General features: G+C 47.4%; 1 protein-coding gene across 16 annotated transcripts in view; it reads right to left on the minus strand.

Moving 5' to 3' along the window:
- Window positions 1-17934, minus strand: part of CKAP5 (cytoskeleton associated protein 5) — a 92081-nt gene extending 74147 nt beyond the window's left edge. For 6 of the 16 annotated variants that reach the window (XR_010601026.1, XR_010601025.1, XM_065595134.1 and 3 more), the window contains exons 1-2: window positions 17603-17736; window positions 3730-3821 (exon numbers count right to left, since the gene is read on the minus strand). Coding sequence is in view for 14 of the 16 variants with exons in the window: in XM_065595134.1 (XP_065451206.1) it covers window positions 3730-3786 (57 nt within the window). In the remaining 2 variants the exon portion in view is untranslated. The other 10 variants (XM_065595131.1, XM_024100690.3, XM_042849234.2 and 7 more) reach the window with 10 other exon arrangements.
- Between the last annotated feature and the right edge of the window lie 80 nt (window positions 17935-18014).

The following is an 18014-nucleotide window of genomic DNA, read 5'->3' on the forward strand; positions in this document are numbered from 1 at the left end:
ATTAGGTCACGTTTAATTTCAAAAAACAAAAAACACTGCTACCTTAAACGAATACAGCCAAGATTACTTAGAATATGCAAGCTAAACAAGAACATTTTAGAACAGTATTTAAAACTTCTCTTTCTGTATGAATTGGGCAACTATATAATCCCAAAGCACTCTTTCCAAGGATGATCTCAACATAAAATGCATGCAACTTGATGACACACATCAAGACAGAACATCTGAGATGCAGTTTGAAACTTCCCAGTGAGGGAAAAAACAGGACAATTTTTTGGTTGAGTATAAGAAGTCAGACAATACAACATCTAAAGCAGCATCTCTCAAACTGGGGTCCATGGACCCCTGGGAGTCCCTGAGGGTACCTCATGGAGCCTGCTGATTAACTCCTTCCCTCAACTCCTTTACGCTAAGTCTGTCGGCGCAGTGGGCGCAGTGGCTTCCTACCTGCTCTGGCTCCACACTGCTCCCGGCACATCCCTGTGGTTCTGGGGCTGGAGGGGGGGGAAGTCCCCCTCTTGTACTGCCACCGCCCCAAGCTCCAACGCCACAGCTCCCAATGGCCAGGAACTGTGATCAATGGGAGCTGTGGGGGCGGTGCCTGTGGGCAGGGGCAGTGCACACAGACCCCCTGGCCCCCGCACCTAGGAGCTGCTGCCAGAGAGATGTGCCGGTCGCTTTCGGGAGCCACCAGAGGTAAGCGCCGCCCAGCAGGAGCCTGCACCCCTACCACTTGCTCCTGCCCAGGGCCCGCACCCAAACTCCCTTCCATACTCAGAGCCCGCACCCCCTCCCACACCAAAACTCCTTCCCAGAGCCCGCACCCCAGACCCTCTCCTGCACTCCAACCACCTGCCCCAGCCTGTGAAAGTGAGTGAGGATGGGGAAGAGAGCGCCATGGAGGAAGGGGGGATACAGCGACCGGTGGGCAGGGTAAGGGCTGAGCAGGGGATGCTTGGGGGTCCCCAAAATTTTTTAAATTAAAATGGAGGTCCTAGGGCTGCTAAACTTTGAGAACCGCTGCTCTATAGATCAGCATAAGTCTTGTGGCTGTGGGAATCTCCAAGATTCTTATACTGATATATGTCAGGCTAAGCATAGATGCCTCCCACTTTAATTCATGAGAAACCAACTTCTAAAGTGTACTACATAAAAACAAACAGTCATATCTGCAGGGACAATCCTGGATTAGAGAGGAGGTGATTCTAATAGGTCTTTTCCAACTTCAATTTGTGATTCTATGTCCATTTTAGCTGGAGTGAGAGTCTGGAAAGTGTTTTATATTCCAATGCAGCTTTTCTTGAAGGTAGGAAAGGTTTTCACAGTTAAGAAAGCATGGAAGACACATCTTAAGGAAATTTTTTTTTTTTTTTTTTTTAATAGTTGATCACCCTTAGTATTTGCCCATAAGTGTTTGGTTACCTTTCTTCCAGTTTGTTCAGTAAGATGGAGTGCAAGGATGCAAAAGCTCCTTAAATTCAAAGGTTGAGTACAATTCACTTTGGCCTTAAGGACCTCCCAGCTCAGTTATACTTGCCAGCCAACTGGAATCAGACTCAATTCCTCCACGTAAGACTTGTCAGGAGATTTAAGTGGGAATAAAATCCACAGAATGTACATATACACAAAGTTACATGCATACCTAATCTCAAACTCCTAGTACATACTAGGGTGACCAGATTAGCAGTATAAAATATCGGGATGGGGCGGAGCAAAAAAAAGGGGGGCGGAGCAAAAAAAAGTTTTAAAGGGGCCTGGGGCATTAGCAGGCCCCGGCCCGGCACGCTGCCCTCCCCGCGGAGCCTCCCGCCCCGCCACGGGCATATGCGGGGCGCGGTGGGTCCGGGCGGGGGCAGCGCGGAGCAGGCAGGAGCCGGGTGGGCGGCAGGGGCCGAATCCCCGCTGCTGCCAGGGAGCCCCGCGCCTCTCCCTCCCGCTCGCGGCTGCGGCTCCTTCCCAGCAGGACGCGCCTCCCGCTGCCCCGGCCACATGCGGCGCGGGTCCCCCGCGCATAGTCTCCCTCCTGCCGGGAAGGAGCAGCTGGACGTGCGCCGCATGTGCGCGGGGCAGGCTGGTGGGTGCTTCCCGCCGGGAAGGAGCCGCAGCCGCGAGCGGGAGGGAGAGGCGCAGGGCTCCCAGGCAGCAGCAGGGATTTGGCCCACGCCCCCACACCACCCACCTGGCCCCTGCCCGCTCCATGCTGCCCCCGACCAGACCCACCGCGCTGCCCTGCGGGCTGCAGCAGCCTCCAGGCTGCGCTCCCGGCCCCGGGTGCAGCAGCCCGGGCAGAAGCCCTCTAGCGCGGCGGGGGGTTCACAGCTGAGCCCCCCCCGTCTCCCTCCCTTGCCAGCTCCCCTTTGCCCGGGTGCCAGAGCTGACTCACCAGCTCCAGAATCCAGGCACCACCGCCACCCCCTCCCTCCAGGCTTGCGCTGCTATGCTGCAAGCGTGGGAGGGAGGAGGAATGCTGCGTGGTTGGGGAAGAGGTGGGGCCAGGGCGGGGATTTGGGGAGGGAGCCAATGGGGGAAGGAGGGGACGGAGCCGGGGTGGGGGGTGCGAGCGCCAGAGCGGAGGGCAAAATTTCTTTTTTGTCCAGTGTCCCGACCAAACATTGGTCGGGACGTGGGACAAAGAAGCAAATATCGGGACAGTCCCGATAAAATCGGGACATCTGGTCACCCTAGTACATACTGAATAATTGATTGGTTTACCAAATGTGTTAGCCTAACAATTTAAATTCTGAAAATTTTATTTTCCTACATATCAAGACATCCTCACTGTGTTGGCAACCTCAAGATTTCTCTTCAATCATTACAGTATAACCTCAGAATTACAAACACCTCAGGAATGGAGGTTGTTCATAACGCTGAACAAAATATTATGGTTGTGCTTTCAAAAGTTTACAACTGAACATTGACTTAATACAGCTTTGAAAATTTACTATGTAAAGAAACATGCTGCTTTCCCTTTTTTGTTAGTAGTTTATGTTTAACATAGTACTGTACTGTATTTGCTTCCCCGCCCCCATCTCTGCTGCTCCCTGATTGTGTACTTCCAGTTCCAAATGAGGTGTGTGGTTGACTGGTCAATTAGTAACGCTGGTGTTCGTAACTCTGAGGTTCTATTGTACTTGAAGGTGGACATGGAAATAATAGGAGTACTTGTGGCACCTTCGAGACTAACAAATTTATTAGAGCATAAGCTTTCGTGGACTACAGCCCACTTCTTCGGATGCATATAGAGTGGAATAAATTTATTCTCTGAGGTGCAACAAGTACTCCTGTTCTTTTTGCGGATACAGACTAACACGGCTGCTGCTCTGAAACATGGAAATAATATATCCATTTTTCTTCTTGGTAAAGAATGATTACAGGTTGATATCAATTCTTCCCATCACTCCTCAAGGGTCCTGGCAGCAGTTCAACTGCAGAGGAACTGACATGGACATTCATTTCACATGTGTGGAACATTAACATATTGGACACTACACTTCGATTGATTTATTAAGAAGAGGCTATCAACCAAATTCTGCTCTAGAAATCCTACTCAGCTTTCAGTTCCCCCTTTTGTTAACAGAACTGAGGCAGTTTCAAATAAGATTGCATGCTTTAACATGGGATTGTCCAGACTCTACCCACTTTGGTGTATTTAGTAGGTACAGCAGCCGCATTCAACCACCCACACTAAGTATATGGACCAAGCCAGCTCCCATGGACAAGTTCTCCTACCTTGTGTTCACATTTCTGGTCAATGGACAGTTTAATCCACTCGCTATCGTCTCCCATTGTGCCTCAGGTTCTCTCTATAGTTACAGTAATTCCTGGGGAGAGAAAAATATAGTTAACTCCAACAAGCCAGGCAGTTTCAGAAGGTGCTACATCTAGTTACAGTTTATTATTCCAACAGAAATAAAAGTGAAAATCCAATATTCCATAAGAACATTCTAATCCTTGTAGCTGAGGGTGAGTGGGAATTAAGCTAGCCATTACATTTAGGTACCCACCACTAAGACCATGCTATTTGTCTAGCCTTAGAAGAAAGACAACTAAACAGTTACAGGTTAAAGAATACTGATGCTGTAATCTGTTATATACCAGGGGATTGAAGCCTCAGTCTGGGAAAGTTTCAAATGGGAAATAAGACACGCAGAAGTCAGACTAAGTGTAGTGAGTTTGAGGAAGTTTTTAAAAAAAGCCAAAAAGGACTAGGTGCCTATCTACACTAGAAAGCTAGCTCATTGCTGACAAGAATTGTCAGCAACAGGCACCCTAAAAATAGTTGACTTGCTAGTATAAGGAGGACTGCCACTTCTAGGGCCTTGACAAAAAAGCATGATTGATTTGAACAGTGCTGAAAGAGGGACAGACCCATTTATGCTAGCAGTCAAATTAGTTTTATCACTTGTTCAGAGGGACACAGAGCTAACAGTTGACAGCAGCAGGTCAATTTTTTAACTGTAGTTAGGGCTACAAATTCACATCCATTTAAATATTTCTAGAAGTTTCTTAACTCTAATAGGAATGGGTCACAGACAATCCAGACCCAATCCCCATCTTGGATGTATTATGTGACTAATCTGACTGCTCAGCAAATAAACCAAGGATACTGCTACAAGGGAGAAGAAATCAGCAGAATGAAAATTCAGCAGCAGGAAGGGAAGAGTTCCCAGGTTTCTGTATACAAACAGATGAAGTGAATCTGGAAAAGGGTCAACTTGAAGCGGTTGCAAAGAATCCAGAATAGCGACTAGGATGTGCAGAACAGGAAGAAGAGTAATAGATAATACTAGGTGGGCCATCTTCTAGAGTTACTTTATAAACGCAAGCACTTTTTTTTTAATTAAATCAGGAAGATCTACTCAAATACTCTCAGCTTCTATGGATATTGCTCAAGATTGTTCTCACTATGGATGCATAAACCAGCTAATTTGCACAGTCTCCACAGTGAAAGAGTCAACATTAGGCTTATGTGCAGAAAGTACAATCAAAGTAGCAAACCTATTCTAAAGTGTAACTATGTAATTTGTCTTTCCCAGTTTGCAAACACTGATGCGGTTGTTTTCTTCCTTTTCAGCAACAGCAGTTACTTAAGTGGTATTGAAAATAGGGCAAGTTTGGTTTTGCAGCAGCAAAGACAGAAATCAAACTTAAGATGCCAACAAAAATGGGGACCTGTCCTATTTAGTTAAAAAAAACATTAGAGTAATAATAAAGAGGCCATCCCCAGATCACTCTAAGATTCTATGCATAGGAGGGTGGGATGGCCAACAATGGCTGGGTTTACTATTCCCGTTGGCCAATTTAATTTAGATTATGGGCCAAATTTAGCCTTTTGTAAGTGGATACAACTCACCAATTTAAATGGGCATTTCACCTATTTATACCAGAGCTTAATTTCAGCCTACTGACCAAATTGTTCCCTTGGTACATAAGGTAGGATAAGCCATCAACTTAAACACAAAAAGGTACTCTGTATCTAAGGCAGAATTCAATCCTTGAAGTTTGTGTTAAAGGAGGTACCATTTAAAACAAAACAAAAAAACCCCCACATACTCCACAGGAGAAGCACCATTAAAAAAACCCACACATCAAAGAGGTACGGTAACTCCTCACTTAAACTCATCCTGGTTAACGTTGTTACATTACTGATCAATTAGGGAACATGCTTGTTTAAAGTTGTGCAATGCTCCCTTCTAACCACTGCTTGCAGGAAGAGCAGCCCATTGCAGCTAGCTGGTGGGGGCTTGTAACCAGGGTAGACCAGCAGCCCCCCTATCAGCTCCCCGCTCCCCTAACTTCCCTGTGCTGCACCCGCTCAGCAGGCTATCCCTCCCCCCACTGTCATGTGCTGCTCCTGTTCTCCGCCTTGGGGCTGCTCCCAGACTCCTGCTTGCTGTGCAGGGGGGGAGGGAGGGAGCTGCTAATGTCAGGGTGCCCCCCCCGCTCCTGCACCCCGCTTACCCCTTCTCTATATAGAGCAGAGAGGGGACACAGAGGGAGAGAGAGAGACAGAGAGCTTGGGGCAGCAGCTGCTGTCTCAACTTCCTGATCCACTTAAAAAGACAATGCACTTAAGAGTGGGTCAAGCTTACTTAAAGGGGCAGTGTGCATCTCTCTCTCCCACAAAAGGGGTGTGTGTGTGTGTGTGTGTGTGTGTGTGTGTGTGTGTCTGCTATGTGGTCTCCCCTCCCTCGTGTTCGTGCTGCCTTGTGTGAGAGGCTACATTAACAACGTGTTAACCCTTGAGGGCTCAGCTGAGTACTAGTTCATCATTTAGCAGCAAGGCATTCCCTGGGAAATATCCCTCCCTCTTCCACCCTCTAACTTCACCACCTCAACCAAGCTTCACAATCATCATAGCTGTGAACAGTATTAAATTGTTTGTTTAAAACGTATACTGTGTGTATATCTATATAATATATAGTTTGGTGAAAAAAATTTCCCTGGAACCTAACCCCCTTTATTTACATTAATTCTTATGGGGAAATTGGATTTGCTTAACATCGTTTCGCTTAAAGTCGCATTTTTCAGGAACATAACTACAACGTTAAGTGAGGAGTTACTGTAGTACAATAAGGTCAGTTTCACTAATGCACCTTCTGGTGTCAAAGCCCCTCTGTTTCAAGCCAGATCACCAGCATTCTGTAACTGAATTTGCACCCACATCTGACCTCTTCTCTTCCTACACCTTATACTGATCCCCCTCTTCCACCAAAATCTCTCTGAACTACCTGTTATTTTTCACCTACTCCTAAAAGTAGATTAAAGATAACACTGCACCCTGAGACTCTGCCAGCCTGCTGGCACCCCCTGTCCCTTCCCCCCATCACTTGCTCCTCTCAGCCCCCTGGCCAGACCCCAGTGCATCTCCAGCTCCCCACTATCTGTGGGGCCCCAGCTGTCTCCCCAGAGCTGAGCCACCTGGGACTGGTGCAGAAGCCTGGCCAGTCTCGGCAGTCGGGTGGGGAGGGGGAAGCGCCGCGGGGAAATAGTGGGGGGGGGGGCTTGGCTGGGCCCCTCCAGGCAAGTGGTGCCAGGCCCACAAAAGATTAATCCTGCCCTGCCAAAGACCCACATTTCCCACAATGCTTGTGTGTACTAAAGTAAGGGTTTGAAAAATACATTTACCAGTAACAAGTGGGAAGCTTCCCAAGTGTGTGAGGGATTGTTTCTAGCCCTTATAATTGTGAAGGTAACCATCCAGAAAGGAACCAAATGTAAACAGATGCAGCGTGGTCTTCCCCAAACTTCAGACAGCTCCAGTGTCTGCTACTCAGCATGCCTCTCCAATTTTTCAAGTATTGTAGGATACTCCGAAGGCCTCATTTGCAATTAAGGTTCTGCTTTTATTATCTGAAGACTTCTTACAGGAAGCATGTAAATGCCACCTCAGACTTTCTAACATCTAAATAGCAATTAGCCTCCATAGGGAACAATGCATGCTATACTAAGACTGCTTTATTACTAATAGATTTGCAAGAATGAAGTGTTTTATCTCTGGAACTTTCCCAACTAGTTTCACTAGTAAATAGGATGAAAGAAGTTCAAATAAAGAACAGATTCTAGTTCTTTCAAAGTCAATTGTTACAATTCAACACTATCCAAAAAATGAAAGCCTGCTAATCAACTGAAGAAAGTTTTGCAAGACTAGTTTGGTTTTGGCTTGATCAATAAGACATTTATAACTTCAAATCCCCAGATTCATTTGCAGAGATGAAAGGCAAACCCTCCCTAGCAACTCTTGGCTGGACAAGCTCCTATAATACATAGCAGTTGACCTATAAAGGATGTCAAGGAAAGGGGTATGTCTAAAGACCTTATAGATAGTTTATAGGCAAGAGAGGGGAGGAAAGATGTGGCAAGGGGAATTTTCTGCAATATTTATGAATCTTATGTGTGCCTCAGTTTCCCTCTGCACTTCACATTGTAAAAAAGTATGTCTCCCGGTCAGACAGCATAGAAGGCATGAGGTAGGGTATCATCTGGTTGTCATGAACAGGGTGATAAAACTGTCTGAAACTGACCTTGAATCAGAGCAACCAGCAAGACAAAGATGTCCAATGACTGAAGATCAAACAGCAGAAAACCCTGGGGAGACAGACAAGGGGGAGAGGGAGAGCAAGAGATGGAGTCTATCACAGCTTGGCTGGCTCATCATGGCACTGGTTTAACCTGGGTCGACTATGACTTAGATTAGCACAGAGAGGCAGAAGTTAAGGACTTTCAGCTTGTGTATGCGCCAGGTGACTAACATATGTTACCTTGTTTTGAAAAGGCTGCCTGTTTCACTGTAAATACACAATGAGTGTGTCATGCCCTGAAGGGGTACAGTACAAGCCTGGTGTGTCATGCCCTGAAGGGGTATAGTACAAGCCTGGTGCAGGACTCTGGCTTGGCTGGATTTACTGCAGAGAGCCAGAGAGAGAGATAGGAATACCTGGTGCCAAAGGCCTAGTCTCAGAGTCCTGGAGACTATGGGCCTGCCCATGTGGAACTCCATGGGTCCTTGGGGCCCAGCACACTAAATGGGCCCCTACCATGAGACTTGTTACAGGCTGGGGCACAGACCAGACCCTATGACTAACACAAGGCTAACACTTGGAGGATTCCAAGAGACATAAGAAAGTGTTAAAGTGGGAAATGCTGAGAGAACATTATAAAGCTGTTGACAAACTGCCCAAAGTTTGTGACATAATGAGGAAGAGGCTGTCAAGTGAAAGTTTGGAGTAACATTGAAGAGCAACAGTTGGCTGCCAAATTTAACTAGAAACTTAGGCCATGTCTATAGTAAGAGTGACAGTGTATTATACTGCCAAAGCGCCCCTAGTGTGGATGCAACTATAATGGCAAAACTGCACTTTACTGGTTTGGCTACATCTACACCAGGGACTTTTACCAGTGCAGCTATGTTGGTCAGGGATCACACCCCTGAGCGACATAACTATGCTAGCAGAAGTCTGCAGTGTAGCCAAAGCCTTAGTTCTGTTACCTAAACCTGGCTCTTAAAATCTTGAAGATGCAAATAGTGAAGACATTTGGTTTTGAGATGTTTAGAAACAGAACTTATTTAGCAAAAATAATACTGTTTCACCTTGCAAACGACCGGCGACCGCCATGACAAGTGCAAATACCAACAAGAGGACTAGTTTGTCCTAAGCCAGAATGGACACATTACTGGAACTGACATCTGCTGCTGCTATCGCAGTATTTATATGACTCCCCACCACTTCAGTATCAAAACATTACTGTTCCAAAAGAGTAGATACCTACTGTTTCAACGCTGTTGTACTCTTACAAGTTAAAAGCAAACTTTTCTAGAAGATCATTTAAAAACATTAAATTCTGAGAAATTGGTCAGATCAAGTCAATTTCCAAGGAGGCTCTCTGAAGTATTAAAAAAAATTAAGCCACTAAAGTTTCTCCTGCAGTGGAGGCACTGTTTTGCCCACCATAAAGAAAGCTACAATATTAGTTGAATGAACCAGCTGAGATTAGACCTGCCAATTCAGGTTGTTCCCTTCTTCCTGAAGGGATGACTACACACTGCATTGACAGGACTGGATTAACTGTCCACACGTACTTGTTTTACAGCAGTTTCAAGTCATGTTTAATTTCTAGCTCTGAAAATGCCAAGTTTTACTTGAACTAGATTAAAGTTTTATCACATTTACAATATTTGTGAGTTTCATCACCATGGCATCTGAGCCTCAAGTTTCACCTAAGCTAAAATCTGAACATACTAAAATAGCCTGATAGAAAAGTTCTTCAGAAAACCCAAGAGATCAGAGCAGCAGATACCTAGCATTTATTTTATAACTCTCAACGGGGCAACAGAAAAATTGAGTGTGTAAGATCTCCCTAATCCAAGAACTATAGTCTGTTCAATCAGACCAGAGTAATAAATAATACCTAGTTAGAACTCTTTGGGCTTGCGTAGCAGGTTCTATGTTACTAAGTGAGAAACTGGAGCCCCATTACCAGTCCTGACCTCTTGATGCCTGCAAGAGGAGCAATGAGAAATCAGGGGAACTTTAACCATGTCATTCAGTAAAAATTTCTCAAGATGATTAAAGAGAAACACTAGCAGGCTTTAAGTCAGAGGTGGGCAAACTACGGCCTGCGGGACCGTCCTGCCCGGCCCTTGAACTCCTGGCCCGGGAGGCTAGCCCCCGGCTCCTCCACTGCTGTCTCCTTCTCCCCCGCAGCCTCAGCTAGCTCCTCCTCCGCCAGCGCAATGCTCTGGGCAGCAGGGCTGTGAGCTCCTGGGGCAGCGCAGCTGCAGAACCCAGCCTGACCCGGTCTCTGTGATCTGTGGTGGCGGCAGCGTGGCCTGACTCCAGCGTGGCCCGACACCGCCAATCGCCAGTGCTCCAGGCAGCGCGGTAAGGGGGCAGGGAATGGGGGGGGGGGGGGGTTGGATAGCAGGCATGGGAGTTTGGGGTGGTGGTCAGAGGGCAGGGGTGTGGATAGGGGTCAGGGGAACAGGGGGTTGAATGGGGGCAAGGGTCCCCGGGAGGCAGTCAGAAAGGAGGGGGGGTTGGATGGAGCGGCAGGGGGCAGTGAGAAGGGGTGGTTGGATGGGGCAGGAGTCTGGGGGAGCAGTCAGGAATGAGAGGGGGGTTGGATGGGCTGGCGGGGGACAGGGGTTCTGGGGGAAGTCAGGGGACAGGGAGAAGGGGTGGTTGGATGGAGCAGGGATCCCAGGGGGGCAGTCAGGAATGAGAGGAGGGGTTGGATGGGGCAGAAGGGGTCCAGGGGCCATCAGAGGACATGGAGCAGGGGCGTGTAGATGGGGCAGGGGTCCCAGAGCAGCCGTCAGGGAATGAGGGGGGGGGTCAGATAGGAGGTGGGGGCCGGGCAGCCCTCAGGCCAAAAAGTTTGCCCGCCCCTGCTTTAAGTCAATGATTGGTTATTCCTCGGCAATGGAAGAGGGCTGGGTACTGTTTTGGGAGGATAGAGAGAATCTCATTAAGCAATCTGCAGGATGACAACTATCTTGAAAAAATCGTGCCCAAAGATTATGGAAACGCACAGCACAAGTCCTCAATGGAAGGAAGCAAACAGGTAACGCAGACAGGGAGAAACGAACTCCAAACATGATGGCAAAGACAGTTGAATAAGGTTGTTTCTCTCAGCTGAAGAGGCAAGATAGCTATATACTAATGGCATATCTTCACTAGCAATGCAGCAGCGCTTTAATGTGGCTGTGTAGTCGCACCACCAGCGCTGGGAGAGAGCTCTCCCAGTGCTATAAAAAACCCACTTCCACGAGGGGAATAGCTCCCAGTGCTGGTGCACGTTACAGCGCTGGGGGGGAGGAGGGGAGAAGAGGTGGGGGGGTGTTTCACACCTCTCAGCAAGAAAGTTGCAGCGCTGTAACGTGCCAGTGTAGACAAGCCCTAAGATGTCCAGCAATAAGGTGTTCTTAGTAAGTCTCCCCTCTAGTATTCAATAACTTTGTTCTATATCTGTCTTGCTGAGAACTCACCAAAAAAAGAGCAAAATGCAAATTTAATCACATTACTGCTATGTACTGAAGAATGAAAACTGAAAGAAATTCCAGAAAATGTAACTTTTCCTAAATGTGCCCTTTGAATGCAATTTAGATGCACTCTAGAAAGAATATATACAAGTTACTGAGGTGAGCCAAAGCAAACTGACTTTTCATCCTGGCTAAGAAAGCAAGAGTGATTTGTGCTGTAAGAATAAAATCTGAAACAAGGCCAACATTAAAAGCAAATGGAAAGGGGGAGGGCGGGAGGAGAAGGAAGGAAGGACAAAATGTGATCAACTTCGGAACAAGTAGGCTAAATTCTAATGCTAGATATAAGAGCTCCAAATGCTGGTGGGTCACTACTTACAGACTGCCTTGCCTCCCCTCCCCCACCTGAGTGTTTACAAAGCTACAGGCCATGAGAACCTTTAAATATGTTAGGCTGAGGGGGACTGAATCCTCCTTCACCAGCACGTCAAACATAGGAATCACCCCTAGCAAGAACCCCTATATGATCACCAGCTGCCTCCCCCTCCCATATGGAGACACCCTCCAACCCCAGTCTAGTTCACACACAGCCACCCTCCCCCCCTCAACAGCTAGAGCTGTCACCCAGCTGGACTTCTTGCTTAACCCCTCTCACCCAGGCTTTCCAGCAAGCTATCCCTCAAACTCTGCCAGATCCTCAGGCCTAACCTTCCCCCAGCCAATAAACAACTCATTTTCCTGCCAGATTCCCCCTGCCCAAACACACACGAGGCCACAAACGCCCTCCCTCCCAAACTCTCCAGCAGGGCCCCACCTCCTCCAGATGCGGCAGCTCGGAGACATTTTATAAGCAGTCTCCCTGCAGCCAAAACAGAGTGGTTCCACGAATGGAAAGACTCTGGGCCCGGAGCTACGGCTCAGTGCAGCCCCTAATGCTCAGCTCGGAGGCCTGATGCGGCGAAGCAGGCCGCCCGCCCGGCATTGTTTATCCTCGCAGTCTCCTCCGCCCCCCCCCCCCCCTCCTCCCGGACGCTAGGCCCCGCCATTACTCCGGGACAGGCAATTATCCCGCCAGCTTTCCTGGTCCACGGCAGACCAAGCCAGACACTCACCCGGGCGGCCGCGACCCGGCTCAGCTGCAACAGCGGGCGGGGCGCTTCATCCCCGGCTGGGAAGCAGGCACCTCCTCCTCCAAGGGCGGAGCGCAGAACGCTGCAGCCGACGCCACCAGCCCCCGCCTCCCCTCGCCCCTGGAAGGGAGGCACCCCCTTCCATGTGCCAGACAAAGGCGCTCAGAATAGTTAGAGCCCTACGGGGCCCATTCTATACCCCTTTTCCCAGTGTCTTCAGAGGTTAGCAGAGTCGCCCACCGCCCCATGGGGTCCAGCTTCTCTACACCTGTCCCCAAACCTCCTCCCCTTTCCAGATCACATGGACCCACAGTTCCAGGGGTACCAGGTCTCCTCCAGCCCTTCATCAAGAGCCATTTCTTTCCTGAGGCACCAGCTGAGGTGTCCCCCTTGGAGGGCCTGAATTCCTCTGCTCCGAAGTTGAAGAGCAAAGGCTTGGCTCCTATGAGAGGGGATGTGCTGTTCCAAGCCACTTGTCTCCTTTGGCAGCAGCTTGGGGCAGGCCAGACACCTCTCAACACTTTAGGCATTTCTAAACCAGTCACTGCATGTTGTTGGTGCTTATCTACTTCAGTCAGTGAGCCACCACCCAACAGCCCTTGGGATGCACAATTTTCATGGGTAACAATATCATCTAGCTCCTATATAGTATTTTTCCTCAGTAGAGCTCAAAGCACTTCAAAGAGGGAAGTATCATCCTCATTTTACAGATATGGAAATGAGAGGTGAAAATGACCTGCCCACAGTCACAACAGACCAGTGGCAAGGCTGGGAATAGAAGCCAGGTCTCCTGGGTCCTAGTCCATTACTTTTGAATTCTGACAGCGAATCACAGTATTTTGTCTGCAGGACCCTAGCCCTCTGATCTAGATATGTGCTTAGTTTTACAACAGGCTACATAAAAAGGACTATTGAAGTCAGTACAGACTAAAATTTCATACAATTACTTGTTTATATTGTTCTATATACGATACAATGAAATGTAAGTACAATGTTTATATTTCAATTGATTTTATAATTCTATGGTAAAAATGAGAAAGTACGCATTTTTTCAGTAATAGTGTGCTGTTACACTTATGTCTCATTTTGTAAGCAAGTAATATTTAAGTGTGGTGAAACTTGGGGGTATGCAAGACAAATTATACTACTGAAAGGGGTACAGTAGTTTAGAAGGATTGAGAGCCATTGTTCTAGAACATTCATCTCAAAATGTCAAGCAACAAATGAGAAGTGTTACTGATTGATCTGCCCCACAGGATAGCTGTAATTGCTAGTGATGATCTGCTTTTTCAGCCTTCTACTCGGGTATCCTGAAGAAATAAGTCTGCTCTGGGCAGTGGAGTATCAAAACTGTGCTCAGGGAACTGGTCTCTGAAGATACCTTTCCACTGTTACAGCTCCCTCACGAGCAATCAACAGCACACAACATTTTCTTCTGTTGAGTTTATCATTCACTGTAACCAAGCTGCAGAAGTAATTGTTTCTATGCTACCTTGCTTCAAAGCTCACAATCCCAACTCAAAAGGCAAGAATCTTTTCAACAACTCACTTCAAGAGACTTCTTAGGTTGGATGGACAACCACAGAGACATTGCCTTTTCATATATGGTCCAGACAGAGTTAAATTTAAATGCAAACATACTAGATTTTCCTGCAGCACACATCTGGATTCACCACCATCTCTCCTTGTGAGAAAATATCCTGGGGAGTGCTGTTCCTCCTATACTGTACAATGCCTGCAAAGATGATGCAAACCTAATCAGTTTCATTCGACTATGGAAGGAGGACAACCATTCAATCCTTAAGGATGCAACAGGACTTCTAGTAGGAACTCAATTCCCTCCCAACCCTGTATAAAATCCATAAACCAGAATCATATTACATCAGTTGTTTCAATGTTAAAAAAATTAAAATCTAATATTCTATACAGTTAGGAACACAGGAAATTCAGAGCAGAAGCACACTGCAACCATATCTATCCATAATATATAGCTTTATTTTAGACTGTGACCATAACTTTGAGTTCCATAATCATACATGATAGTGCCACTTCTTTATGGCTCTTTAATCATACATCAATGAATCTTACAAACTCTTGTGAGATGGTTAACAGGTAACCAATTAGTTATTCTCCACTCTTCATTATAAGACCAAATCCTAAGTTACTCAGCACCTCAAAGGATTGGATGCTATTCTTCCACTCAAGTGGCCAACTCCCCCACCTAAGCACAGAACCAGCACGTCTTCCCAAACATATCACATGCCTAGACCATGAAGCTATAGCACATGGACAGCAAAAATTAACATGGAAGTCACATTTAAAATATGAGATGTACATATGAAAAAAGTTTAAAATGTTTTTCTATAGAGTACATATTTGTTGTTCCAACAAAAAGGAATGATGGGATTCTTGAATCTCTACAGGGAAGAGAGAAGGTAGTTTGACTACCTTCTCTGGTTTTCCACACTTCAGAAATCCAGCTCTTCAAGTTTAACCTGAATTGTGTGCGCACACATGCCTCTCACACACACACACACACACACACACACACACGTTGGAACTCCCAGCTACTGTTCTAAACTTCCCATCTTGCTGAGAATTCTCACCAATAAACTAATTGCAAGTTTAAGGTCCTCTGTTTAGAGCCACATTAGGGCAATGAACTGTTACTTTTGCTGGCATTTTCCTCAATATAACATGTTCTTTGAATGCAACACAAGTGTTTTAATTTCATTGCAACTCCATTTGTTTTTAAAAGAACATTTGCAAATTTTAAAGAGGGGAGCTACCTGTGCTGAAAGGATAAAAACTTCAAACAAGGCCAAATGTGGAAAGAGAAAGGATGTAGGGGGTGGGAGAGAAATAGGAGAATTAGATCACCTTTTGAATTTATAAGCTCAGCTGCTCCAGTGTTGGAGCCTATATTCACTACACTGCAAAATGCATATTTAAAAGGACACACTGGCAGGTAAATTTCCATGGCCTGCAAAGACAAGTGTGTTAGTAGAGGTGATACCATGTGACCTCTCTATCATGAAGAAGTTCCCCTATAGCAGACAATCCAAAATTCAAAGTTCCATTTTTTTCCTGAAAATTAGATAGCTAATAACAAAAATGTTTTGCTCAACATTTGCACTGCTGAAGAATAGAGTAAGCAATTGCAGAAACAAGCCACATTTTAACAAGATAAACAGAGCACCATCTTCAGCCACAGCACATTTCAAACCCTGTCTGCACCTCTGTATACAAAACAAAAATGAGAATCAAGAAAGGAAAGAATGCAGCATAATGAGGCAACCTACACATGGATTAAAATATGCTCCAATCTAGCACTGTAAATACACTCCATGAGAAATATATGGCAGAATGATTTGCTTGCATGGGTAGCATCCAGTCTTAGCTTATGTTATACGCACCCAATCTAATTTACATTCTCTATCCTCTTAGGCTGCATAGTATCAAAGCTGTGCTGCATTTTTGGATTGTCACTGACAGCCAGATTCAGCCAAAGTAAAATTTGCAAAAGGTAAATAGACAGCCTAGCCTGTTAGCTGGTGCTGTGCTAAGGGTCACAAGACATCTTTCTACTTAGCAAGAATACTAAAAGATTTGACAGAAATGAGAATATTATTTTCATGGGCTATCTTGTGACCCACACCACCGAAAAGTCAGTAAGAAACTCATCTTGATTATCACTTCAAAAGTTTTTTTCTCTTACTTAATTGGCCTCTCAGAGTTGGTAAGACAACTCCCACTTTTTCATACTCTCTATATGTGTGTATATATCTCCTCAATATATGTTCCATTCCATGCATCCGAAGAAGTGGGATGTAGCCCACAAAAGCTTATGCTCAAATAAATTTGTTAGTCTCTAAGGTGCCACAAGTACTCCTGTTCTTTTTGTGGATACAAACTAACATGGCTGCTACTCTGAAACCTGTCATTTTGAAGCTAGATCACCAGAATCCAAGACACATCTTAAGTATCAAGAGCTGCAAAGAACAACTGAGTTCCAAGAATTATGAAGCGAGAACTCAGCTCACAAGTTAGTCTCTAAGGTGCCACAAGTACTCCTGTTCTTCTTTCAGCTCACAAGACATCAGTTTTTTTTCAAATCACTTCTGGATGCAGGAATTGTCAAGTATCATATAAACTGGTTTCCACCTAGAAAGTCTGGCCTGATCTAAATTCCATAGCGAGTAGTCAAGTGACCTTTTTCCAAATTAGTTGTTAGGAAGTCTGTCTGGTGCTAATAAAACTCAGCATGCTGGGGTAGCTGATAACCTGCACAGTGACCCAAAAAGTACCTTTAACGCTACCAGGTAACAAGAGTCCGATGCACTACACCTTAGCTCTGACTGCCCAAAGTGCCAACTGAATCCCGCATTGACAACTCACGGAAAGTCCAAGGGCTGCAGCCAACACTTTCAACCAGGGCACCTTTCAGCCACGAGCTGCGCTAACACTGAGGTGCGAGTACAGGGGAACACGGCGACTTCAGAGCTAGAACCGCTCATCTCCGCAGGCCACACGCTGGGCCCCACCGAGCGTTGGTAGGCACCTAATGCGGGTGCCTCACGTTCCCCAGGGGCGCCTGTGCGGACTCGCCCGACGGCCTCTCCGGGGTCGCTGCCGGCCAGGGCGCTCTGTTCACGTTCTCGGCCTACGGCAGCTCCGCACCCCCATCGCCGCAGTGTCGGCTGCTGGCAGGGGCAGGGCCCGCGCTCTGGCTCGCAGGAGAGGCCCAAGGGGACGGGTTTGTTCTTCCCGGCCCGGGGGCACCTCACGGGGTGGATGGGCCTAGAGACCCGCGCCGGCCCCGCCCCCCAGTAGGACGTTAAACTGTCCGCTCACTTCACTGCCCCCCCGCCGACCCTGTTGGGCGGGAGGGGGGGAAACGCCACCCCCGAGCGGGAGACTCGTGACACGGGCGGGAAGGCCCCAGACTAGGCATGTAAATCGGGGGGAGGGGGGCGCTGATAACACTCACCCGAGCCGGTGCGGCAAACGCCGGGCCGCTCCTCAGCGGGGTTTGAAATCACTAACGCCCCCCGCACCTCGCAGTGTCCTGAGCACCCATTGGTCGCTGCCGGCCCCGCCCATTCCCTCAACCTGACACCCCATTGGGTAGTTTGAATCCGGCAGTCACGTACCGTCCCCGTTCTTTAAAGGGGCAGCTCCAGGCCACGGTGGCTGCGGCGCTATGTCGAGCATAGGAAACTTCTACGGCCTGTTCTCCGGCCAGTGCCGATCAAGGCCCTGCCCGCCTCACTGTCCGCGGGTGCCGGATTACCGGCGCGGGCTGCGCCCTGCGAGTGACTCGGGCAATGCAAGGAAGGTGCCGGGGTGGGGAACAAGGGGCCGGGCCGCGCCTCTCGCAGCTGTATTGACAGAGGGAGGAG

This window comes from Chrysemys picta, chromosome 4, assembly GCF_011386835.1.
Source record: "Chrysemys picta bellii isolate R12L10 chromosome 4, ASM1138683v2, whole genome shotgun sequence".
In the NCBI taxonomy this organism is placed as follows: Eukaryota; Metazoa; Chordata; order Testudines; family Emydidae; genus Chrysemys; species Chrysemys picta.